Genomic DNA, 27,667 nt, shown 5'->3' on the forward strand with positions numbered 1-27,667 from the left:
CGTCACATTAGACAAAATGGACCTTAAAGAATATTTCAAGAATATCATTGTTTTACTACATAATGATCAAGGGATTGATCCAAGAGGCAGACATAGCAACTGTAAATATCTATGCACCCAGCATAGGAGCACCTCGATACATAAGACAAACAGTAACAGATATAAAAGGAGAAATTGACAGTAACACAATAATACTAGGAGACTTTACCACCCCACTCACACAATGGACAGATCATCAAAACAGAAAATTAATAAGGAAGCACAAGTCTTAAATGATACATTAGATGAGATGGATCTCATTGATATCTTCAGGACATTCCATCCAAATGCAGAAGAACACACTTTCTTCTCAAGTGCACATGAAACATTTTCCAGGATAGACCACATCTTGGGTCACAAATCACATCTCAGTAAGTTTAAGAAAATTGAAATCATATCAAGTATCTTTTTGGACCACAACACTATGAGATTAGATATCAATTACAAGTAAAAACTGTAAGAAACACAAACACATGGAAATTAAATAATACATTTCTAAATAACCAACAGATTACTGAATAAATCAGAAGGGAAATGAAAAGATTTCTAGAAATAAATGACAATGAAAACATGACAACTCAAAACCTATGGGATGCAGCAAAAGCAGTTCTAAGAGGGAAGCTTAGAGCAAGTACATTCCTACCTCAAAAACAAGAAAAACATCGAATAGACAGCACAACTTTACACCTAGAACAACTGGAAAAAGAAGAACCACACCCCCCGCCAAATAATTAGTAGAAGGAAAGAAGTTATAAAGATCAGACCAGAAATAAATGAACAAGAGATAAAAGAGTCAATAGTAAAGATTAATAAAACTAAAAGCTGTTTCTTTGAGAAGATAAACAAAATTGACAAACCTTTAGCCAGACTCATCAAGAAAAAAAGAGAGAAAAATCAAATCAACAAAATTAGAAATGAAAAAGGAAAGGTTACAATAGATAGTGCAGAAATACAGAGGATTATAAGAGACTATTATGAACAACTGTATGGCAATAAAACAGATAACCTGGAAGAAATGGATAGATTCTTAGAGAAGTTCAATCTTCCCAGACTGAACCAGGAAGAAATAGAAATTATGAACAACCCAATTACAAGCACTGAAATCGAAGCTGTGATCAAATATCTCCAAAATAATAAAAGCCCAGGACCTGATGTCTTCAAAGGAGAATTCTATCAAATATTTAGAGAAGAGCTAATGCCTATCATTCTAAAACTCTTTCAAAAAATTGAAGAGGAAGGAACACTTCCAAACTGATTCTATGAGGCCACCATCACCCTGATCCCAAAACCAAAGACAACACACAAAAAGAAAACTACAGGCCAATATCACTGCTGATCATAGATGCAAAAATCCTCAACCAAATTTTAGCAAGCAGAATTCAACAACAAATTAAATAGCTCATACACCATGATCAAGTTTGGTTCATTCCAGGGATGTAAGCATTCTTCAATATATGCAAGTCAATCAATGTGATACACCATATTAACAAATTGAAAGATAAAAAGCATATGATCATCTCAGTAGATGCAGAAAAAGCCTTTGACAAAATTCAGCACCTATTTATGATTAAAACTCTTCAAAAAATGGGCATACAAGGAACCTATCTCAACATACTAAAAGCCATATATGATAAGCCTTCAGCAAACATTCTCAACGGTGAAAACTGAAAGCATTCCCCCTAAGATCAGGAATAAGACAAGGGTGTCCACTTTCACCACTATTATTCAACATAGTTTCGGAAGTCCTAGCTACAGCAATCAGAGAAGAAAAAGAAACAAAAGCAATCCAGATCAGAAAAGAAGAAATAAAGCTCTCATTGTTTGCTGATGACATGATACTGTACATAGAAAACCCTAAAGATACTATCAGAAAATTACTAGAGTTAATCAGTGAATTTAGCAAAATGAACACACAGAAGTCACTTGAATTTCTATATACTAACAATGAAAAATCAGAAGGAGAAATTAAGGAATCAATCCCACTCACTATTCCAACGAAAAGAATAAATTATTTAGGAATAAACTTACCAAAGGAGACAAAAGAACTGTACACAGAAAATTAGAAGGCACTGATGAAAGAAATCAAAGATGACATAAACAAATGGAGAGACATTCCATATTCCTGGATAGGAAGAACCAATATTGTGAAAATGACTATACTACTAAATGCAATCTACAGATTCAATGGAATCCCTATCAAATTACCAGTGACATTTTCCACAGAACTAGAAGAAAAAATTTCAGAATTCGAATGGAAACGCCAAAGATCCCAAATAGCCAAAGCAGTCAGGAGAAAGAAGAATGGAGCTGGAGGAATTAACCTTCCTTACCTCAGAGTATACTACAAAGCTACAGTCATCAAGACAGTATGGTGCTGGCACAAAAACAGACATATAGACTAATGGAGCAATATAGAAAGCCCAGAAATAAACCCATGCACCTGTGAGTACCTTATTTTTGACAAAGGAGGCAAGAATATACAATGGGGCAAAGACAGCCTCTTCAATAAATGGTTCTGGGAAAACTGGACAGGTACATAGAAAAGAATGAAATTATAACACTTTCAGACTTACGTCACTCTGTATAATAGGCTCTAGGTTCACCCACCTTTAGAACTGACTCAAATGCATTCTTTTTTATGGCTGAGTAATATTCCATTGTGTATATGTATCAAGATTTCTTTACCCATTCATCTATCAATGGACATCCAGGTTGCTTCCATGCTCTAGCTATTGTAAATGGTGCTGCAATGAACAGTGGAAAACATGTGTCACAAAGATAACATGATACACAAAGATAAATTCCAAATGGATTAAAGACCTAAATGTAAGGCTAGAAAATATAAAACTCTTAGAGGAAAACATAGGCAGAACACTTGATGACATAAATCAAAGCAAGATCCTGTATGACCCACCTCCTAGAGTAGTGGAAATAAAAACAAAAGTAAACAAGTGGGACCTGATTAAGCTTAAAGGCTTTTGCACAGCAAAGGAGGTTATAAGCAAAGTGAAAAGCCAACTCTCAGAATGGGAGAAAATAATAGCAAATGAAACAACTGACAAGGGATTAATTTCCAAAATATATAAACAGCTCATACAATTCAATACCAGATAAACAAACAACCCAATCAAAAAGTGGGAAAAAGACCTAAGCAGACATTTCTCCAAAGAAGACATGCAGGTGGTTAACAAACAGATTAAAAGATGCTCAACAGCACTCATTATTAGGGAAATGCAAATCAAAACTACAATCACCTCACGCCAGTCAGAATGGCCATCATCAAGAAGTCTACAAACAATAAATACTGGGGAGGGTTGGAGAAAAGGGAATGCTCTTGCACTTTTGGTGGAAATGTAAATTGATACAGCCAGTATGGAAGATGGGATGGAGATTCCTTAAAAAACTAGGAATAAAAGCACCATATGACCCAGCAATCCCACTCCTAGGCGTATACCTTGAGAAAACCAAAGTTGAAAAAGACACATGTTTTCCATTGTTCATTGCAGCACCATTTGCAATAGCTAGAGCATGGAAGCAACATGGATTTCCATTGATAGAAGAATGGGTAAAGAAATCGTGATACATATACACAATGGAATATTACTCAGCCATAAAAAAAGAATGCATTTGAGTCAGTTCTAAAGGTGGGTGAACCTAGAGCCTATTATACAGAGTGACGTAAGTCTGAAAGAGAAAGATAAACATTGTATTCTAACGGATATATGTAGAATCTAGAAAAATGGTACTGAAGAATTTCTTTCTTGGGCAGCAATGGAGAAACAGACATAGAGAATAGACTTATGGACACAAGGAGTGGGGAGGAAAGGATGAGATGTATGGAGAGAGTAACATGGAAGCTTACATTACCATATGTAATAAAATAGATAGACAATGGGAATTTGCTGTATGTCTCAGGAAACCCAAACAGGGTCTCCGTGTCAACCTAGAGGGGTGGGATGGGGAGGGAGATGGGAGGGAGGTTTAGAAGGGAGGGGATTTATGTATACCTATGGCTGATTCATGTTGAGGTTTGACAGAAAACAACAAAATTCTGTAAACCAATTATCCTTCAATTAAATAATAAATAAAATAAAAAATATGAAAGCAAAAAAAAAATTCACTCTGGCTGTTACATTGAGAAGAGAAAGAGGGAAAAGAGCCCTCTTTTAAGACCTTACAGGAATTTAATGGGATGTGATGCAGATGGTGACTGCAGCCACGAAATTAAAAGACTCTTACTCCTTGGAAGAAAAGTTATGACCAACCTGGATAGAATATTCAAAAGCAGAGACATTACTTAGCTAACAAAGGTCCGTCTAGTCAAGGCTATGGTTTTTCCAAGGGTCATGTATGGATGTGAGAGTTGGACTGTGAAGAAAGCTGAGTGCCGAAGAATTGATGCTTTTGAACTGTGGTGTTGGAGAAGACTCTTGAGAGTCCCTTGGACTGCAAGGAAATCCAACCAGTCCATTCTGAAGGAGATCAGCCCTGGGATTTCTTTGGAAAGAATGATGCTAAAGCTGAAGCTCCAGTACTTTGGCCACCTCATGCGAAGAGTTGACTCATTGGAAAAGACTCTGATGCTGGGAGGGATTGGGGCAGGAGGAGAAGGGGACAACAGAAGATGAGATGGCTGGATGGCATCACTGATTCAATGGACGTAAGTCTGAGTGAACTCCGGAAGTTGGTGATGGACAAGGAGGCCTGGCATGTTGTGATTCATGGGGTCGCAAAGAGTCGGACACGACTGAGCAACTGAACTGAACTGAACTGATGCTGGCTTGGGCCACAGAATGAACAATAAAAGTGGTCAGTGTTGTTAGAATAGGGATATACTTTAAGGGCAGCATCCACTAGAGTTTCTAACATATTGGATGAATGGTGAAAGGAAAAGGGGAATCAAAGTTGACTCCTGAAGTTTGTGATTAAGGGACATTTTCTCAGATGGATACAATGGTGGGAGAGCACATTTTTTGTGGGATGATTATGAGTTCAATTATAGACATGTACCTTTGAGATGCCTTCAGGTACTAAAGTGAAGATGCACACATACAGTTAGACATAGAAGAGTGTTAGAGCAAAGATTTAGGCAAAATATTTGTATTTGTGGTTTGTCAAGTTTAGTTGCTATCTAAAGCCATGAAAGTAGACAATCAGAAATATTATATTATACGGTGAGTGATGTAGACAGGGAAGTCAAGTTTCATAAAGACCCAGCATTCAGAAGCTGGGTTTTTACAATGAGGTACCATCTCACGCCAGTCAGAAAGGCTGCTATCAAAAAGTCTACAAACAATAAATGCTGGAGAGGGTGTGGTGAAAAGGGAACCCTCTTACTGTTGGTGGGAATGCAAACTAGTATAGCCACTATGGAGAACAGTGTGGAGATTCCTTAAAAAACTGGAAATAGAACTGCCATACGACTAAGCAATCTCACTGCTGGGCATACATACCAAGGAAACCAGAACTGAAAGAGGCACATGTACCCCAATGTTCATCACAGCACTGTTTACAATAGCTAGGACATGGAAGTAAGCTAGATGTCCACCAGCAGATGAATGGATAAGAAAGCTGTGGTACATATACACAATGGAATATTCAGTTCAGTTCAGTCGCTCAGTCATGTCCGACTCTTTGCGACCCCATGAATCACAGCACGCCATGCCCTCCGTCCATCACCAACTCCCAGAGTTCACCCAAACTCATGTCCATCGAGTCCATGATGCCATCCAGCCATCTCATCCTCTGTTGTCCCCTTCTCCTCCTGCCCCCAATCCCTCCCAGCATCAGGGTTTTTTCCGATGAGTCAACTCTTCGCATGAGGCGGCCAAAGTATTGGAGTTTCTGCTTCAGCATCAGTCCTTCCAATGAACACCCAGGACTGATCTGTGTATACTCTATCATTGAGGACCACAGAATTGAGCAGTTGCTGAAGAAAGTGGAAAAGGCGCCCAGTTGGGGGAGATGACCACCTGGCTCTGAAGTCAGAGGAACGATCTAGCAGAGAGACGAAAACCTATGATGCAGCAGGCGGAGATGGGTTGACTTGAATCACATTTGTATTAGTTAATTCTTCTGCTCCAACAAATGGCCAAAAATTTTGTGGATTGACACACCAATTTGTTAGTTTACATTTGTGGAGGTCAGAAATTCAAAACGAATGGGCTAAAATCAGAGGCCAGCAGGCCTGCACTCTTTTCTGGAAGTTGTAGGGGGCAACCAATTTTGCCACCTTTTGCAACCCCTAGAGAACAGGTCTTGTGTTGTTGGAAGAGGGTGTGTGCTATGACTAGAGTGTTCTCGTGACAGAACTCGGTTAGCCTTGGCCCTGCGTTGTTTGTGCTCCAAGACCAACCTTGCCTGTTACTCCAGGTATCTCTTGACTTCCTACTTTTGGATTCCAGCTCCCTATGATGAAAAGGACATCTTTTTTTGGTTAGTTCTAGAAGGTCTTGTAGGTCTTCACAGAACCTTTCAACTTTAGCTTCTTTAGCATTTGTGGTTGGGGCATAGAATTCCATTACTGTGATGTTGAATGATTTCCCTTGAAAGTGAACCAAGATCATTCTGTCATTTTTGAGACCGTACCCAAGTACTGCATTTTGGAATCTTTAATTGACTATGAGGGCTTCTTCTTTTATTCTAAGGGATTCTTGCCCACAGTAGTAGATATAATGCTCATCTGAATTAAATTTGCCCATTTCTGTCCATTTTAGTTCACTGATTCCTACAATGTCCGTGTTTCCTCTTGCAATCTCCTGTTTGTCCACACCCAGTTTATCTGGATTAGACACCTAATGCTCCAGGTTCTTATGCAATATTATTCTTTAGAGCATCAGACTTTACTTTCACCAACAGATACCTCTACACCTGGGCATTAATTCTGCTTTGGCACAGCCTCTTGATTCTTTCTGGTGCCATTTCTCCCTCTTCCCTAGTAGCACATTGGGCACCTAACTGACCTGGGGAGTTCATTCTTCAGTGTCATATCTTTTTGGCCTTTTCATTCTGTTCATGGGGTTCTCACAGCAAGAATGCTAAAGTGGTTTTCCATTGCCTTCTCCAGTGACCCACATTTTGCCGGAACTCTCCACCATGACTTGCCCATCTTGGGTGGCCCTGTATGGCATGACTCATAGTTTCATGAGTTACAGAAGACTGTGATCCCATGTGATCATTTTGGTTAGTTTTCTGTGATTGTGGTTTTCATTCTGAGGGCCATAGGATTGAAATTATTGCTCCTCTGTCTGCCATGTGATGGATTTTCAAGCTTCCTGGTGGGAGGGACTGACTGTGGGGAAAACTGAGTCTTACTCTGGTAGGCAGGGTCATGCTCAGTAAATCTTTTATCCAATTTTCTATGGATAGGTGGGCCTGTATTCCTTCCCTGTAGTAGGAAAATCACTAGACCATTCACATATGACCTAAATAAAATCCCTTATGATGGTATAATAGAAATGATTAATAGACTCAAGGGATTAAATTGATAGAGTGCCTGAAACTATGGATGACATTTGTAACACTGTATAGGAGGTGGTGAAAAAACCATCCTGAAGAAAAAGAAATGCAAGAAGGCAAAATGGCTGTCTGAGGAGACCTTGCAAATAGCTGAGGAAAGAGGAAATGGGAAAGGAAATGAGTAGGGGAAAGATATACCCAACTGAGTGCAGAGTTCCAAGGAATAGCAAGGAGAGATAAGAAAGCCTTCTTTTTTTTTTTTTTTTCATGTGTTTTATTTTTTTTATTTTTTTTCTTTTTTAATTTAATTTTTTATTTTTTTAATTTTAAAATCTTTAATTCTTACATGTGCTCCCAAACATGAAACCTTCTTAAGTGAACAATGCAAAGAAATAGACCAAAACAATAGAATGGGAAAGACTAGATGTCTCTTCAAGAAAATTAGAGATACCAAGGAAACTTTTCATTAAAGATGAGGACAATAAAGGAAAAAAATGGTAAGGACCTAATAAAAGCAGAGGAGATTAAAAAGAGGTGCAAGAATACCCAGAAGAACTGTACAGAAAAGGTCTTAATGACCTGGATAACCACGATGGTGTGGTCACTTAGCTCTAGCCAGAATTCTGGAGTGTGAAGTCTAGCCAGCCCAAGGAAGCATTACTATGAACAAAGTTAGTGGATATGATGGAATTCTAGCTGAGCTATTTCATATCCTAAAAGATGATGCTGTTAAAGTGCTGCATTCAATATGCCAGCAAATTTGGAAAGCAAAGCAGTGACCACAGGACTGGAAAAAGTCAGTTTTTATTCCAATCACAAAAAGGGCAATGCCAAAGTATGTTCAAACTACTGCAAATTGCACTCATTTCACATGCTAGCAAAGTAATGCTCAAAATCCTTCAAGCTCGACTTTAGCAATATGTGAACTGAGAACTTTTACAAGTTGGATTTAGAAAAAGTGGAGGAAGCAATGATCTAATTGCCAATATCTCTTGGATCGTAGAAAAGCAAGGGAATTCCATAAAAACTTCTACTTCTGCTTCCATGACTACTTTAAAGTCTTTGACTGTGTGGATCAGAGCAAACTGTAGAAAATTCTCAAAGAGATAGGAATAACAGAAAATCTTACCTGCCTCTTGAGAAACCTGTATGCAGGTCAAGAAGCAAAAGTTAGAACGAGACATGGAACAATGAACTGGTTTAAAATTGGGAAAGGAGTACGTCAAGGCTGTATATTGCCACCCTGCATATTTGACTTATATGTGGAGTACATCAAGCTAAGTGCAGGGTTGGATGAATCACAGTCTGGAATCAAGATTGATGGGAGAAATATCAATAACTTCAGTTATGCAGATAACTTCACCTTTCAGGCAGAAAGTGAAGAGGAACTAAAGAGCCTCTTGATGAAGGTGGTAGAGGAGAGTGAAAAACCTGGCTTAAATTTCAGCATTCAAGAAAATAAGATCATTGCAATCAGTCACATCATGCGTGAGTGCATGCTAAGTCGCTTCAGTCATGTCCGACTCTTTGTGACCCTATGGACTGTAGCTGGCCAGGCTCCACTGTCCATGGGATTCCCTGAGCAAGAATACTGGTGTGGGTTGCCATGCCTTCCTTCAGGGGGTCTTCCTGACCCAGGTGTAGAACCCATGTCACTTATGTCTCCTGCACTGGCAGGTTCTTTACCAGTAGGGCCACCTGGAAGCCCATCCAGTCCCATCACTTTGTGACAAATCGATGGGAAAAAAATGGAAACAGTGACAGACTTATTTTCTTGGGCTCCAAAATCGCTGTGAACCATGACTGCAGCAAGGAAATTAAGACACTTGGTCCTTGGAAAGAATCTATGACACACCTAGACAACGTATTAAGCAGAGACATCACTTTGCCCACCAAGTTTCATTTAGTAAAAAATATGGTTATTTCAGTAGTCATGTTAGGATGTGAGAATTGAACCATAATGAAGGCCGAAGATTTGATGTTTTTGAATGGTGGTGTTGGAGAAGATTCAGTCCCTCAACGGCAAGGAGAACAAAGCAGTCAATCCTACAGGAAAACAACCTTGAATATTCATTGGAAGGACTGATGCTGAAGCTGAAGCTCCAATATTTTTCACCCTAGTGCAAAGAGCTGACTCATTGGAAAAGACCCTGATGCAAGAAAGACTGAGGGCAGGAGGAGAAGGGTGCAACAGAGGATGAGCTGGTTTGATGGCATCATTGACTCAATGGACATGAGTTAGAGCAAATCGCAGGAGATAGTGAAGGGCAGGGAATCCTTGCGTGTTATAGTCCATTGGGTGCAAAGAGTCATACGCGACTATGTCACTATACAAGAGAATGCTTCATTTTCTGTCTTGGACATTCTTCCAACATCTTCAGAGACAGCCCATAGGGTCTTTCTTTGATTCTCTTATCTAATGCTCCTATCTTTCCACCTTCTCTTCGACTACAGCCCTCCCAGGTCCCATGTATAAGGACTCTGTGAATATACCAGAGTGATCCAGGTAATCCAGGAATATCTCGCATCTCATGATTTTAATCACCTTTGGTAAGTAGTTTCCCGACCAGGTTCAGAACCTGTGCCCCGTGCAGTGGAAGCACAGAGTCCTCACCACTGGACCACCAGGGAAGTCCTAGGTTAAGAAAATTTTAGCCATACTTTCATCAGATACATTTTCTGTCCCTTTCCTCCTCTCTTCTGCTTCTGGAACCCCTACACTGTGAATGTTAGTATGTTCCATTCCCTAGTTAAGGTAGCATTCTTCTTATGTTTCTCCATTCCGGTCAATTATATTGGTAAACTATCAATGTCTATCTCATAGCTGATTTTTTCTCTGGTGTTTATTCTTATTGTTTCATTTGACACAAATTCCTCTCTCTTCTCTTTAACTTCCTCTCTCCCTGTGAAGTGAAAGTCGCTCAGTCGGGTCTGACTCTTTGTGACCGCATGGACTGTACAGTCCATGGAATTCTCCAGGCCAGAATACTGGAGTGGGTAGCTGTTCCCTTCTCCAGGGGATCTTCCCAAGCCAGAGATGGATCCAGGTCTCCCACACTGTAGGCAGAGTCTTTACCAGCTGAGCCACCAAGGAAGCATCCCTACGAAATTAGGTGAAAAACTTGTTCTGGTCTTGCAGGGGTGTCCATGTGTGGACAGGTTCCTGTGCAGTCTTTGTGCTCAGAGGATGTGGGGGCAGAGCTGGAGCTGATGTTGGCAGGGTCACCCCTTCCCTAGGGCATGCTGGCAGCTTGGTGGGAGGGGAGAGAGGTTACACCAGAGCCAAGTGTGAGCAGAAGCTTCTGTGCTCACTGGGTGTACCCACCCTACTGGACTGTGTGAATCCCAAGGTGCTGGAGCAGAACTCTGATGGTGGGTCCAAAATCATTCCATCCCTTATAAGTGTGCACTGCCCCATCCAGATGTGTGTGTGTATTTTCCTGTGTGTGTTGCTGTGTGTGTGTGTGTGTATTCCTGTGTGTGTTTGTGTTCATCATTGGGTACTTGAAACAGCAGGTAAAAATTTGCTCTTGGTAGATTTGTTTCTTGTCATGACTTCTTCATTAGTTTGCTCATCATGCTCCTAGTCCTGGGATCAGCCCAGCAAGAAAGCTAAGGGGGTCTCAGTCATTTCTGAGTCATCATCGTGCCTGGCCTGAGAATTGCTTTCTGATTCCGGTAAATTTATGACTGTTTTTTGAATGTCCTGTGTCCTCCAAAGCCACACCCCAGTTCTCTTCAGGGTTTTATTAATACATGGTCTAGTCTGTGTCTCCACCTTTATTCCTTTGTCCTGAGTCCCTGTATGTATGTATATGTATATACATACATACATACATACACACACACACACACACATATATATATATATATATATACACATACATATACACTATACATACATACATACATCTCCAGGTAGGTTGGAACATTGCACATAAGGTTTTCTCTGATCATTCTGGTTTGAGGGAGGCAACTGGAACTGATCAAGACTGCACTGCCCCAGGCAGGAGGAGGGTACAGGTGAGTAATATATGATGAAATTTTCTGTAGTTCTGTTCTGGATTTTTCCTAGTTGTCTCTTCACTTTTTTTTGGCTATAGATCTTTGTGTGGCTGTTTTCCAGAGCTCCTATGAGGTTTTTCAGCTGCCTTCTCTTTCTTTTCTTGTCTTTCCATGGGAGATTTCCATCCTCCCATCTCACCTTTTTGCTGACATCACTGCACATGTTAAATTTTATTTGTCTTCACAATATCCCTGTCTATAAGTGCATCACAATTTCCATTACTCTTTCCAAATTTGTTGTATTTTAATTTGTTTATAGGTTTTTCTTTCATGAATAATGTGGAACAGTTTTTAAATTATGTAAAATATGTGTCAGTTACATTATGAGAGTACTATTGGAGTTATATAACTAAGTACAGGTAAGAACACTCAGAGTTTGCACACTGCACATGATATCCTTAAACTATTAATAATTAACCTCCAATAAGCACTTTGGCCAAATGTCTGGTTTCCATATCATGTTCAGGATTTCACCAGTCAGGTCTGTAAAGCATAATAATTTTGCTGATGGAAAATGTAAAAAGGCAAATTTATTTTCATTTGAAGTTTTGATTCTTCATTAAAGGTTAACATTTTAAAAAATGCTTATTAAACACTTTTGGATTGTGTGATTTATGTATTCGTGTATGTTTGTACTGTAAGACCATTGTTTCAACTGACGTTTGATCGAGATTGGCTTTGTAATAGAAAAATAAAAACTATTGCTCTTGTGGAAGTTTCTAGTCTAAAATATAGTCAATAATTATTCAGCACATATCATCATTATATAATAGTGTTTTACTGCTAAAAAAAGAAAAAAGCAAACAAGCTAATTGATTTCAATCCTGTTCTTACTCAATGGAAACTGGTTTAATCATGCTCCTCCTGCAATATATCTGCTAACATTGGATGGTGCAGCTGGGGTGTTACCTTCCTGTTATTCTTAACCTGGGAAGAAAGAAGAAAAACATCAGTCTGCTTACTCCAAGGAGAAATAGGCAATGGATCCCAAAAGCAAGAGAGTGAAACTTAATGACGGCCACTTCATTCCTGTCCTGGGATTTGGAACCTATGCACCTCCAGAGGTAACAGTAGCAGTTGTAGGTCAAGATATAAATAGTAGTGGATATAACATGAGTGAAAGGGACTTGGGTTGTCAAGCACTGAGCTCCTGTGTGACTCTGGGAGGATCACATCATTCCACTAACCAGGCCAGAACCATGCCCTATGAAAGAGGAGAGAGCATTCAGTCTTCACTCTGCCTCAGGGTTATGAAACTGTGCTCATCTGTAGATTACTCTGGGTCTGGGTTCCCCTCCACTTTCCATCTCTTTCCCAGCTTGGCAGAAGAGGTGAGACTCGGCTGTCAAGATCACTGACTGTCAGCTGCTTTCCTTTGTGGGTGACTACAGTTGCAAGGTTTTTATGTATGTTTTATTAGTTCAAGAGCTCTTTCCTGCTTCCAATAATACATGACCCAGAGAAGTATTTGAGGTGGAAGGTCCTGAAGATGAGGTGACTGAAAACTAATGGAAAAGAATTGCTTTTCTACTGTGGGATATCTGCTTGGTGCCAGGCAAGAAGCACTCCAGCTGCATTTTGCCTTGTGCTCCTGTTTCTGCTTGGAAACTTCTTCTGATGGGAACCTTAGTATCACTTGAGGGGATAAGATACAATCTTATAGGCCAGGTTTTGTAATGTATCCTGGGGTTTTGTAATGTGTTTTTATTAAAGTATGGTCTGCAGTGCTTGGTCATAAGAGGGGTTAGTGGACAAGTCTCTAGACTGGAAGCCAGAAAGTTTTCTGTCTATCTTGTCTTTAGAGTAGATGTGACAAGGGACTGGACTTATACTTTGAGGCTCACTATTCTAATTTATAAAATGGAAAAATTATTAAGAGACACTTTGCAGATAGAAGACAGAACTTGTTTACTTCATAGAGCACATTGGATTGAGGAGAGGAAGGGGACAGGGCTGTTACTGAAGCTCATGGGCTCATTCCCAGGTACATCCCTGAAAGTGAACACCACTCAGTCGTGTCTGACTCTTTGTGATCCCATGCACAGTATAGTCTGTGGAATTCTCCAGGCAAGAGTACTGGAGTGGGTAGCCTTTCCCTTCTCCAGGGGATCTCCTATCCTGGGGATCGAACCCAGGTCTCCTGCATTGCAGACAGATTTTATACTGTCTGAGCCACCAGGGAAGCCCATCCCCACATGTCTGGGCATTTAAGAAAAACCAGAACTAGACCCAGCAGAAGTCTGTTACCCCAATTATCTACCTCCTTGAAATGAGAAAGATTCTGAATCACATAAAAAGAAATGGAATATTATTGAGCACTGAAGACAAAGTTAGTCCATTTGCAATCACAAGTGAAGTAAGCCAGAAACAGAAAGACAAATACTGCATGATCTCTTTGTAGGTGGAATCTAAAATAGTGGTACTCATAGAAGGGAGAGTAGCATTATGGTGACCAGAAGCTGGTGACAAGCCTGGGAAAAATGGAAAGATGTTGGTCAAGGGTACAACCTTCTGTTGTAAGAGGCATAATTCTGGAGACCTGATGTACAGCAAGTTGACTATAGTTAAAAATAATGGGCTATCTCTTGAGATTTTGTAGAGACTAGATCTATATCTTCTTACAAGCACTTCTAAAAGGTAGCCATGTGAGATGATGGTGTTAACTAGCTTGCTTGTGGTAATTATTAAGAATGGATACTTATATGGAATCAAGATTGCTGTGAGAAATATCAGTAACCTGAGATATGCAAATGACACCACCATAATGGCAGAAAATGAAGAGGAATTAAACAGCCTCTTGATGAAGGTGAAAGTGGAGAGTGAAAAACCTGGTTTACAATTCCACATTTGAAAAACTATGGCACCCTGTCCCATAACTTCATGGCAAATTGATGGGGAAACAATGGAAACAGTGACAGACTCTTTTTTTTTTTCTTTTTTGTCTACAAAATTACTGTGAATGATGTGTAGCCAGAAAATTAAAAGACACTTGCTCCTTGGAAGAAAAGTTATAACAATATTGGACAGTGTATTAAAAAGCAGAGACATTACTTTGCCCACAGAGGTACATATTGTCAAAGCTATGGTTTTTCCAGTAGTCATGTTCGTGTATGGATGTAAGTGCTGGACCATAAAGAAGGCTGTGCACCAAAGAATTGATGCATTTGTCCAGTTCCATTCTTCTTTCTCAAGATTGCTTTGGCTATTTGAGGTTTTTTGTATTTCCATACAAGTTGTGAAATTATTTGTTCTAGCTCTGTGAAAAATACCGCTGGTAGCTTGATAGGGATTGCATTGAATCTGTAGATTGCTTTGGGTAGTATACTCATTTTCATTATATTAATTCTTCCGATCCATGAACATGGTATATTTCTCCATTTATTAGTGTTCTCTTTGATTTCTTTCACCAGTGTTTTATAGTTATATATATATATAGGTCTTTAGTTTCTTTTGGTAGATATATTCCTAAGTATTTTATTCTTTTCATTGCAATGGTGAATGGAATTGTTTCCTTAATTTTTTTTCTACTTTCTCATTATTAGTGTATAGGAATGCAAGGGATTTCTGTGTGTTGATTTTATATCCTGCAACTTTACTATATTCATTGATTAGCTCTTGTAATTTTCTGGTGGAGTCTTTAGGGTTTTCTACGTAGAGAATCATATCATCTGCAAACAGTGAGAGTTTTACTTCTTCTTTTCCAATTTGGATTCTTTTTATTTCTTTTTCTGCTCTGATTGCTATGACCAAAACTTCCGAACTATGTTGAATAGTAGTGGTGAAAGTGGGCACCCTTCTCTTGATCCTGACTTTAGGGAAAATGCTTTCAATTTTCACCATTGAGGATAATGTTTGCTGTGGGTTTGTCATATACAGCTTTTATTATGTTGAGGTAAGACCCTTCTATTCCAGCTTTCTGGAGAGTTTTTTTTTTTTAATCATAAAGGGATGTTGAATTTTGTCAAAGGCTTTCTCTGCATCTATTGAGATAATCATATGGCTTTTATTTTTCAATTTGTTAATGAGGCGAATTACATTGATTGATTTGCAGATATTGAAGAATCCTTGCATCCCTGGGATAAAGCCCACTTGGTAACGGTGTATAATCTTTTTATTGTGTTGTTGGATTCTGATTGCTAGAATTTTGTTAAGGATTTTTGCATCTATGTTCAACAGTGATATTGGCCTGTAGTTTTCTTTTTTTGTGGCATCTTTGTCAGGTTTTGGTATTAGGGTGATGGGGCCTCATAGAATGAGTTTGGAAGTTTACTTTCCTCTGCAATTTTCTGGAAGAGTTTGAGTAGGATAGGTGTTAGCTCTTCTCAAAATTTTTGGTAGAATTCAGCTGTGAAGCTATCTGGACCTGGGCTTTTGTTTGCTGGAAGATTTCTGATTTCTTCAATTTCTGTGCTTGTGATGGGTCTGTTAAGATTTTCTATTTCTTCCTGGTTCAGTTTTGGAAAGTTGTACTTTTCTAAGAATTTGTCCATTTTTTTCCACGTTGTCCATTTTATTGGCATATAATTGCTGAGAGTAGTCTCTTATGATCCTTTGTATTTCTGTGTTGTCTGTTGTGATCTCTCCATTTTCATTTCTAATTTTATTGATTTGATTTTTCTCCCTTTGTTTCTTGATGAGTCTGGCTAATGGTTTGTCAATTTTATTTATCCTTTCAAAGAATCAGCTTTGGCTTTGTTGATTTTTGCTATGGTCTCTTTTGTTTCTTTTGCATTTATTTCTGCCCTAATTTTTAAGATTTCTTTCCTTCTACTAACTCTGGGGTTCTCCATTTCTTCCTTTTCTAGTTGCTTTAGGTGTAGAGTTAGGTTTTTTATTTTACTTTTTTCTTGTTTCTTGAAGTATGCCTTTATTGCTATGAACTTGACTTCAGGATCTACTACAAAGCCACAGTCATCAAGACAGTATGGTACTGGCACAAAGACAGAAATATAGATCAAGGGAACAAAATAGAAAGCCCAGAGATAAATCCACACACCTATGGACACCTTATCTTTAAAGGAGGCAAGAATATACAATGGAGAAAAGACAATCTCTTTAACAAGTGGTGCTGGGAAAACTGGTCAACCACTTGTAAAAGAATGAAACTAGAACACTTTCTAACACCATACACAAAAATAAACTCAAAATGGATTAAAGATCTTAATGTAAGGCCAGAAACTGTAAAACTCCTAGAGGAGAACATAGGCCAAACACTCTCTGACATAATTTACAGCAGGATCCTCTATGAACCACCCTCCAGAATATTGGAAATAAAAGCAAACATAAACAAATGGGGTATAATTAAAATTAAAAGCTTCTGCACAACAAAGGAAACTATAAGCAAGGTGAAAAGACAGCCTTCGAAATGGGAGATAATAATAGCAAATGAAGCAACTGACAAACAACTAATCTCAAAAATATACAAGCAACTCCTGCAGCTCAATTCCAGAAAAATAAATGACCCAATCAAAAAATGGGCCAAAGATCTCAATAGACATTTTTCCAAAGAAGACATACAGATGGCTAACAAACATGTGAAAAGATGCTCACATCATTCATCATCAGAGAAATGCAAATCAAAACCACAATGAGGTACCATTTCACACCAGGCAGAATGGCTGTGATCCAAAAGTCTACAAGCAATAAATGCTGGAGAGGGTGTGGAGAAAAGGGAACCCTCTTACACTGTTGGTGGGAATGCAAACTAGTACAGCCACTATGGAGATCAGGGTGGAGATTCCTTAAAAAACTGGAAATAGAACTGCCTTATGACCCAGCAATCCCACTGCTGGGCATACACACCAAGGAAACCAGAATTGAAAGAGACGTGTACCCCAGTGTTCATCGCAGCACTGTTTATAATAGCCAGGACATGGAAGCAACCTAGATGTCCATCAGCAGATGAAAGGATAAGAAAGCTGTGGTACATATACACAATGGAGTATTACTCAGCCATTAAAAAGAACACATTTGAATCAGTTCTAATGAGGTGGATGAAACTGGAGCCTATTATACAGAGTGAAGTAAGCCAGAAAGAAAAACACCAATATAGTATACTAATGCATATATATGGAATTTAGAAAGATGGTAATGATAACCCTGTATGCGAGACAGCAAAAGAGACACAGATGTATAGAACAGACTTTTGGACTCTGGGAGAAGGAGAGGGTGGGATGATTTGGGAAAATGACATTGAAACATGTATAATATCATGTAAGAAATGAATCACCAGTCCCAGTCTAGGTTCAGTGCAGGATATATAATGCTTGGGGCTGGTGCACTGGCATGACCCAGAGAGATGGTATAGGGAGGGAGGTGGGACGGCGTTCAAGATTTGGAACTCATGTACACCCATAGTGGATTCACGTTGATGTATGGCAAAACCAATACAGTATTGTAAAGTAAAATAAAGTAAAATTAAAAAAAATAAAATAAAAATACAGACCAACACTGTCACCATCAAAAACAACAACAACAAAAGACTTGATGTATTTGAACAGTGATGTTAGTGAAGACTCTTGAAGTCCCCTGGACAGCCAGCAGATCAAACTAGTCAATCCTAAAGGAAACCAACCCTGACTATTCCTTGGAGTGACTGATGCTAAAGCTGAAGCTCCAATACTTTGGCTACTTGATGTTAGTGACAACTTATGGGAAAACACCCTGATTCTGGGAAAGATTTAGAGCAAGAGGAGAAGGAGGGGACAGAGGATGAGATGGTTTGATGGCGTCATTGGCTCAAAGGACACGAGTTTGAGCAAACTCTGGGAGATGGTGAAGAACAGTGAAACCTGGAGTGCTGCAGTCCATGGGGTTGCAAAGAGTCAGACACGACTGAGCAAGTGAATAACAACAATAACTTATATGAGAATATCACATTTTACACCTTGAAAAGATACAGCTTTTTTTTTTTTTTGTATGTTTTTGGGTGTATTCTGTGTGGCTTCACTGGTAGATAGAAGTCTCAGAAGCTTTCACCTTGGTTCTTGGTACTTTTACCAGGCACCTTGTAACTTTGCTCCTTTTGCTTCAAACACCTCCCATTATAAATCATATTCATGACTACAACATTTTGTTGAGTTCTTTGGGTTCTTTCATCAAATCACTGAACCTAAAGGTGGTTTTGCCATCCTCTGATACCAGCAACCAGCCACGGATCACCTGAAGTTGAAGGGTTCCTGGCTAGTGTTCATTTAATTACTTATTAGGAATGTTAAGGGAAACTGTCATGGGTTCATCACTATACATACAGAACTAACCAAAGACATAGAAAAAATTTGACTCTTGGGAAGATCAAAGCTTGTGCCTAGCAATATCTTATGTGGGTATTCAACTTGTACCTTTGTTGCTTATGTAGGTTGCTAAGAGGGAAGCTCTGGAATTCACCCCATTTGCTATAGAGATTGGGTTCCGCCATATTGACTGTGCTCATGCCTACCAAAATGAAGAGGAGGTTGGCCAGGCCATTCGAAGCAAGATTGCAGATGGCACTGTGAAGAGAGAAGACATATTCTGCACTTCAAAGGTACAGTGTGTGTTGTGTGTGTGTGCATGTGTGCAAGTGATTGTGCCCAGGTGACAATTACATAATAGGATCCTTTGGTGAAGAGTTGTTGGCCGAACTATGCTTATTGGTATATTCCTAAAGTATTAGAGTTCCCTGATGGTTCAGTGTTTAAAACTTGGTGCTTTACTGCCATGAGCTGGGATTCCATCCTTGGTAGGGGAAGTAATATCACACAAGCTTCAAAAAAAAAAATTACCTTGTTTATTATTAATGCAACTTTCATTCTTTAACTTCTGCAGCTTTGGTTAACTTCCCTTCGACCAGAGTTGGTCCGACCAGCCTTGGAAAAGTCACTGAAAAATCTTCAACTGGACTATGTCGATCTCTATATTATGCATTATCCACTGGCTCTGAAGGTTATAAATTTGTGTGATCACGTCAATGTTATATCTTGTGTTAGAATGCGTATCAACTTGCATGGATGGTTGAATAAAGATTTTTCTTAGTAGGTTGAAAGGATGATTACACTAGAGTAGAATCCCCCAAATAATTATTCGTAATCATCTTTTTACTGAGTTTTTGAAAGGAGTTAATAATCTGAGGCTCTGCCTGAAAAACTAAAGGAAAGAGAAATCAGCCAGTTCTGCACACAGTCCTTGTTATGACTCCTGAGTGTCTGGGGATTTCATGAACCAAGAGTTTGGTGCAGCTGTGGTGAGCATGACACTGCCTTACATTGAACATGATGAGTTAATCTTGTCTTCTACTCTTTCAAGTTGAGCAGATTTGGTGGTGCTTCCTCTGGGTGAGTTAAATCTCTTAACTGTATAGGAAGTTGGGAGACATGGCCTACACCCCTGCCTGTCTTCACGATGAGGTTTGTAGACTGCACTTAGCCATTAAGAATGGTGGTTTACTTAGAACTCTTGGTTTCAAGTTACAGAAATAAACTCAAGCTATCTAATGCAAAATCGCTTAGTGGACTATGTAGATGGCAAGTCCCGGACACAGTGTTTTGAGGATTTTCAGCAGTGTTCAGAAATGTCTCCTTTCTTCTATCCCTTATCAGGACACTACTCATGATTTACTTTATTTTTTACTGAACATTTTCCACTGGAGGCAAATATAACCTTGGGGCAGTTTGAGGCTCATGGTCACAAATATTTGAGAGCATGTGTAGATCATCCACATTCCATATTCACCTAAAGACAACCTTGCTGATTCACATGCTTGCCCTAGGGCACCTGATGCTCAGAGGGAAAAGTCTGATACCTAGCCATATGAAGACTACAATTTTTATTCTGGAAATTATGTCATGTAACTTACAGCCATTTCCAGCCCAAAAAGGCATTTCAAAATTGGCAAGTACAAGGAGCAGACAAAATTCAGAGAAGTCAATGTGAGTCCCTTTTAGGACCTAGAAAAATTGTATTTATTACAACATATATTGAGTATAAGAGATTGGAATAAGCCTCCTTTTTAAAGGTATTGCTGACAACTCCATATGTGCAAATCACTTTGCAAATATTAATATTTAGAAATTTGTGAAGCTACCTGATGGAGGTTTACTCCCTGGTGCCTGGCAGCCTGTAAATGCAGATAAATCATTTTGTGACATGTCTAAAATGACTTCTTCTATTCCAGCCAGGGGAGGAATTATTTCCAAAAGATGAAAATGGAAAACTGATATTTGACTCAGTGGATTTCTGTCGCACGTGGGAGGTGAGTCCAGGGAGGAGAGAACCAAAGGGGGAGCCAGAAGAGGGGGAACCTCCTTCATTTCTTCCACCTGTGAGAATGGGCTGTGGACCATCAGACTCAGCAGTTCATGAATCTAAGGGCATGGATGCTGGGGTTGTGGAGAGGAAACCATTGCTGAAATGTTCACAGAGAGGAATGGAAAAGGAGAATTTGGGGCAGTGTAGACAGGTGTCTTTTTCCTTCCATGTGATATATCTTTTCTGGGTTTTTTTTTTTAAGGTGGGGGCAGTAGTTTTTCTTTTTATAACATGACCTTCTTCCTGATTTTTCTTCTTGATAGTCAAGGGTAATTCTTGATGGATGAGTGTGGTTACTGATGTTTTTCAGCATTTATTCTTATTCTATTGCCCATTCCAAATGACTGTTCATGACTGTTCACCACCCCTCCCTCCCAGGCCCTGGAGAAGTGTAAGGATGCAGGGCTGACCAAGTCCATCGGGGTGTCCAACTTCAACCACAAGCAGCTAGAGAAGATCCTGAACAAGCCAGGGCTCAAGTACAAGCCTGTCTGCAACCAGGTGAGCAGCTCGGCTCATCTCCCTCCTGCTCTTCACAACCTCCTTCTTGCCCTGGAACCAGATGTCTGTCCTCCCCTGCTGTTCATCTGACTTTTGCGGGTCAGAGGATTCTAGTTGAAGAGCCTCTCTGTATGGTGTGAGTAGAATCTGTAGCAGTATATCTGCTTGACAGTCTGGGTGGAAAAGGTGGGATGCCTTCCTTCTAAACTGTGGGTAGAATTCAGAACTAGAGGAAGGAGGCGTTTCCCTGAGATGAAAGGATAAGCAGATGGAGGGAAAAGTGCCCTGAAGAGAACTGCATACAGGAAGGAAGATGATAAAAACATGGAACCAGAAGTAAATTAATAAAGAGTCAAAACAGCTGAGATGGATTTTAAGGGTTTGTGTGGGGTTCTGATGTCTGAATTCTTGGTCTAGTTGTCTCAGCATTTATGAGTCTTAAACAGGGAGCATAGTTCAGAAAAATGTGTTGGAGGTGATGAAAATCATCCAGGTTAGAGGGTGAAGTTAAAGGCTCAAGGTGATACTAGTAATATATGAAATATTTACTCAGGAACATCTACTGAAATGTAGAGCACAGCTTTTGATTACTCAATATTTGACTGGTTCTCCCATCCATGTCTATCATAAAATTAACTGTATAAATACACTTTTCTCTGTTTCTCTGTAAATGTTGACATTTCCAGTTTTCATTTAATGTTCTAGTCTTTCCTTTAGTCTTTGAAAACTTTTAGTCTTTCTCTGTCATATTAATATTGCATTTGCATATAATCTGACACTCTTCTCTTTGGGCATTCTACAGGTGGAATGTCACCCTTATCTCAACCAGAGCAAACTGTTGTATTTCTGCAAGTCACATGAAATCGTTCTTGTTGCCTATGCTGCTCTGGGATCCCAACGAGTAAAAGAATGGTATTGAATCCTAATGAAGACATCTGGAGTTTCCTTGAAATTCAATTTTTGATGAAACATTTAAATAATACAGCACTCAGATAACTCTCATAGGCAGTAGGGAGAGAGGGGTGGGTTGAAATTAATCCTTCTCTTTTATCTTCCCATCACCCAGACAATTTTTCTACATTGTATTAGCTTGTAGACTCATCAATAACAAATGTCTGCATTGAAATCTACATGTAATCACCCAGTTGAGACAAGAGACACAAGCTGATTTCATGATTTACTTATTAACTAATGAACACATTTGTAAAAACAGATGTTGCAAGCCTCACTTAACCCATATCTAAAATTTGGATAATATGTAACTGCTTGGTATATCATGATAGAAAACATTTCAATTTGAAGCATTTCTGTGAACATCCTGGAAAAATAATGATGAAATGAACGTCTCTTATTTTTGAGACTACTCAATTTTTATCAATACCTTAAAAAGTGAAATTTGAAAAGAATTCTTGGGCTTTCCCTACTTTTTCTCTATTCATGCCCTTGATTGCAGAAGAAAAATAACCCCTGAGAATTAAAGAAAATAATCCACAATTTGGCATTTGTTCTCAACTGAATAATGCATCCGAATCACCTGCAGAGCTCTGTAAACACAGCATGGGAAGTGACACAGTTGAGGTTCTGATTCAGTTTGTCTTCAGCTCAGCTGTGGAATTTGTATTTCTAATAATATCCCAAGTGATGCTGATGCTGCCGGTCCCTGGACCAGACTTTGGGAAGCACTGGTCTGGAGTGGACCTACTTGGTCTGTTTGAGAAGCCTCCTTAGAGACTCAGCTCCTCAGCATTTCTGAAATTCCTTCCAGGGTGAACCCAAACCAACCCGTTCTCCTGGAGGACCCGGTTCTCTCTGCCATTGCCCAAAAGCACAAGAAAACGGCAGCTCTGGTTGCCCTTCGCTACCAGATACAACGTGGGGTTGTGGTTCTGGCCAAGGGTAACAACAAGAAGTGGATCAAAGAGAACATGCAGGTGACGAGCAGGGCTGTGGGCAGAGGGCTCCTAAGGAAAATATCTTAGTTTCTCTTTCAATTGATAAAATTGCATCATGTGATTTTTCTTAGACTGTTTGAACTGCTCTATGAAAACACTACAGGCTGAGTGGCTATGAAAAAAATTAAATTTGTTTCTCACAGTTGTGAAGCTGTAGATCTGAGATCAGGGTACCTATGTGGTTGGGTGAGGGTTCTCCTCCAGGTCACAGGCTTCTCCTTGTATCTTTACATGTTGGAGGGGAAACAGAGCTCTCCCAAGTCTCTTATATGAATATGATATTCTTGAAATCTCATTTGTGAGGGCTCTGCCATCATGACCTACTCCTCCCACAAAAGCTCCATTTTTAACACCATAACATGTGAATTTGGGCGCACAAAAATTATCTTTAACTTCCAAAGCCTTGTGGTTTTATTAATATTTCCCTGAATACTAATAGGCTTTCATATTAATACATTTAATTTTTTTGAGTTTCTGTCTTTGTGAAGTTCCTCTTAATGACTTTGTCCACTTTAGCTAGGTTGTTTCTCTTTTTATGTATTTGTAGAGTTGGACATGACTGAGTGACTTCACTTTCACTTTTCACTTTCATGCATTGGGGAAGGAAATGGCAACCCACTCCAATGTTCTTGCCTGGAGAATCCCAGCGACGGGGGAGCCTGGTGGGCTGCCGTCTATGGAGTCGCATAGAGTCAGGCATGACTGAAGCAACTTAGCAGCAGCAGCAGCAGCAGCAGGAGACCATTATTGTGCCCTTAACTGTGCAGGAAACTCTCCCCAGTTTCAGGATTTAATGCAGAGTTCATTTATGTATCTGAATCTGTGGTTTGAAAATGAGCCTGCACTCAGCTCAGCTCTTGTCCTCTAGGCTGGGCTCTTTTGTGTATTTGCAGTTCAGTGCTGAGCAGCTCGGGAGTTCTGCTTTAACAGATGGATGTGGCTCTTGTTAGAGGAGCCTGAAGACTTCTCTGTATAGTTTTTATTGCCTAGAATAAGGCAACTAACCTAGTCTTCTTTTCAGCACAGTGATATGATTCTCAGTCAGTGAGTGGGGAGAAAAACCTCTTCCTTTTGGGTCACAAAGAGTCGGACATACTAAGTGACTGAATAACTAAAACAACTGTCCATTTCCTCGTTTTCCTTGTCAACTCTGCCACATATCAAGTGTCCATAAGTACATTTCTGCCCACTCTTGTTTATTTAACTATTTCTGTACTGTGTTACTGAAGTAAAAAAATAAGTTTTGCTTTTTAGTATGGTATGTTCTTTTATTTTAAGGATGTCTTGACTGCTTTTGACTAGTTCTTCTCTTATTTAAAATTTAGTACCACTATACCAACTTCCACAACAGAATATGTGTTTAAATCTTTGGTTCATGTTGCATTGAAACAAGAGATCACTTCAGAGAAAATGAATTTCTTTACAAAATTGAGCTTTCCATTTCTTTGTTATGATGTGAATTTTTAATAATTTGTTGTTCCTTAATGTTTAAACACTTCTCATAACTTTCTCCAGGAAAGTATATACATAAAGTTTTCTTTTAGATCCAATCATAGATAATGAGTAGTTTGATATCAGATTCCTGAACAGGCTTTCTCAGGGGAGCCTCCTTCCCACATTGCTTTAGCCGAATGCTGTCACCCTTAGGGTGTGTTGGGGAGAGGCAATCAGTCTAATGTCAACTCAGGTACAGGTATCAAGTTAGGAGTGTTTAAAAGCAGAGTGTTTTGAAAAAAAAAAAAACGACTTCAGATTTCTTCTTTTTTTGTCTGAAGTAATTCACTTAGAAAGATAAGCAACTGATGCACTGTAATGTTTGTGAGGTGGACAGAGAAGGAGAAGGTGTGGGAAGGGAGAGGTGAGAACTCAGCAGAAGGTCCCAGGCTTGTTCATCTGGAAACTGAGGACAGACATGGCTTCCCTGTCTCCTCTTTGTGTCTCCATACAGCTGGAAAGTCCTCCAGTCCCTGGGGGAGGCCGGCTCCTTGAGGGATAGGTCAATGTGATTCTTCTTCCTTCCAGGTGTTTGACTTTGAACTGACTCCAGAAGACATGAAAGCAATCGATGGCCTCAACAGAAATATAAAATATTACGAATTTCACCTGTAAGTGACTTGCCGATGTTTCCCACAAATGCTGTTTTCTGTAGTAGGCAGGTCAGCAGGAGAACTTAGCTTTTAAAAAGCTTAAATCTAGGAAAACAGTGCTGATTCCTAGAGTAGGAGTAAACCAGGGGCTTCCTGCAGACCTCAGACCAGAGGTTTCCTCCAGGGCTCTGTCTCTGACCAAGAGGAATGTGATGGGGCCCAGGCCAGCCCATCAATAAAATCACTGAGTTGACATCCTGGTGAATTCACTACTTTGTGCCCTTAATCCCTATGCCTGGTGTACCTCCTCTCAAGGCTGAGGGACCCAGGTAACACAGAGGGCAAGGTGCCTGCAGCCCTGTATTCTTTCAGGGTCCTATGAACATGTTTAATCTCTATTTCTTTCTATATCAGTGGAAAATTATTATATTAATAATAACTGTATAATAATGAATCCATCATGAATTGCATTCAAGTTTTGTTGTTGTTATTTAGTCAGTCATTTCCAACTCTTGGAAATGGGCTCTTGGTGGACTGTAGCCCACCAGGCTCCTCTGTCCCTGGGATTTCACAGGCAAGAATACTGAAGTGAGTTGCCATTTCCTTCTTCAGGGGATTTGCTGACTCAGGGATCAAACCCATGTCTCCTGCTTTGCAGGTGGATCCTTTACCACTGAGCCACCTAGGAAGCCTGCAATCATGTTAACCCCAACACAACTATAAAATGTATTGTAGATGTTTTTTAATGGAGGAAGGTCCTAGAAAGGCCAACATCCATCAGTGCTATGATGTCACATGGGCCTGTCCCACCCTGTCCCCTAAGGGTCTGGTGGACATTCTCCCTTATGGGCATTTCTTCACCAAGACACCATCTACTTCCTACAAATCTATCTCTTCACTGCCCTTTCTTCCCTATTACAACTTCCACGTCTTCATCCTTGTTGTCTCACAAAACTGAATTACAAGTAGATCTTGAGCTTAACTGACCCTCCAGTGAGTGACTGCTTAGCAGGACACACTCAGGTAAGATCATCTGGGTTTCTGTGGTTTCTTGAGTCAAAACTCACACCATTGTTATATTTGTCCATTGGGGTCCATCCCCTGGGGAACCCCTACCATCTTGACTTTGATTTAGTCATTAACATTGAATTCCAGCTGCCCAATTACTGCAGGAAGATGTCAGGATTGAAGGGACAGAGGGCTAATCATACAGGGAGATGTTGGAAGGGAATTTAGAGAGAAGGGAATACCAATTATTGGTGAAATGAAGATTTTGTTTCCAGTGAAAGATTTCAAAACTCTCCCTATTGTTTTTATAGCAGCTATCATGCTTCTGATAAAAGACATGATAATTGAAAAAAACGTGGATACTTACTTTTCTGTACTCTGTTGTGGGCTCAGATAATGACCTGAGCCAGGCTCCTGGTACTGGGAATTGCTCAGAATGCACTCTTTTATGAGTCAAATTGAAAAAGACAAATTCTGAAAGAAAAGTAGAAACACAGGAAAAATGAAAAAAGCAGTAATAGTAATTACTGCATAACCAATGTTTTGACTACATTATAAATTAAAAAGGTAATAATCCTGCTTTGAACTGTGTGATTATTCAGGTGTGCATAGTAGCTCTCCTATAGATGACAAGTTCCTAATGGAGGTGCTCTGTATTTTTGGAGTGCTCAGTATTTGCTTATCCATGGATGTGTGGAAAAGGGCAGCTAATTTGTGCACTTTTCATCAACTAGGGACCGAAGAAGTTCTCCCTGTGTGTGAAATGGCCTCCACAGTGAGCCCTAGGTCTTGTGCTCTCATATAAATTGTAACTTGAGTCCAACTACCTGTCACTGTGGAGTGGAGATCACACGTGAATGTTGGGACTGGACGTGTAGGTGCCGTGTGCACATGGAGCAGGCACCTGCAGGTGTGCTTGTCAGGGGAGAATGAGGAACGTGTTTGTAGATTTAGAGTTTTAGCCCATCCTGACCACATTCACAGAATAATGTTCTCTATGACAAGATGGCTGATTTAATAAATGAATCTTTCTTCTCTTTCAGTGGTGTCGGTCATCCTGAGTTTCCATTCTCTGAAGAATATTGACTCTCAGCTCTCACCGTGGTTCTTTGAGAATGTCTTGCTTCTAGGGCAGTGAAGATATTTGTAGTTTGTGAAGGTGCTTAAATGAAATGTCTGAAATTTTGAAAGCTTGCTTTTCCTTTTAAAACATTTAACACTTTATGAAACAATAAAGACTTCAAAGTAAGAATACTTCCATTTTTCTGATAA

At 39.6% G+C, this 27,667-nt stretch overlaps 1 protein-coding gene across 1 annotated transcript; it reads left to right on the plus strand.

Annotated features, from left to right (window-relative positions):
- The first annotated feature begins 12,485 nt into the window (after positions 1-12,485).
- On the plus strand, positions 12,486-27,564 carry LOC138091695 (dihydrodiol dehydrogenase 3-like). Its single transcript, XM_068987628.1, has 9 exons — positions 12,486-12,626; positions 18,920-19,087; positions 19,369-19,485; positions 20,714-20,791; positions 21,226-21,348; positions 22,151-22,260; positions 23,114-23,279; positions 25,323-25,405; positions 27,439-27,564. Exons 1-9 carry the CDS (start codon positions 12,543-12,545, stop codon positions 27,479-27,481), a joined length of 972 nt encoding a protein of 323 aa, XP_068843729.1. The 5' UTR covers positions 12,486-12,542; the 3' UTR covers positions 27,482-27,564.
- The last annotated feature ends 103 nt before the right edge of the window (positions 27,565-27,667 follow it).

The sequence above is a fragment of the Capricornis sumatraensis genome, chromosome 15 (genome assembly GCF_032405125.1).
Source record: "Capricornis sumatraensis isolate serow.1 chromosome 15, serow.2, whole genome shotgun sequence".
NCBI classification, from domain to species: Eukaryota; Metazoa; Chordata; class Mammalia; order Artiodactyla; family Bovidae; genus Capricornis; species Capricornis sumatraensis.

What these genes read in the sequence shown, in the direction of transcription:
- LOC138091695 (XM_068987628.1), top strand. Translation starts at nt 12,543, where the DNA reads ATGGATCCCAAAAGCAAGAGAGTGAAACTTAATGACGGCCACTTCATT. An exon ending in ACATATTCTGCACTTCAAAG is followed by an intron (nt 19,088 to 19,368) that starts GTACAGTGTGTG and finishes TAACTTCTGCAG; the next exon opens with CTTTGGTTAACTTCCCTTCG. An exon ending in ATTTCTGTCGCACGTGGGAG is followed by an intron (nt 20,792 to 21,225) that starts GTGAGTCCAGGG and finishes CCTCCCTCCCAG; the next exon opens with GCCCTGGAGAAGTGTAAGGA.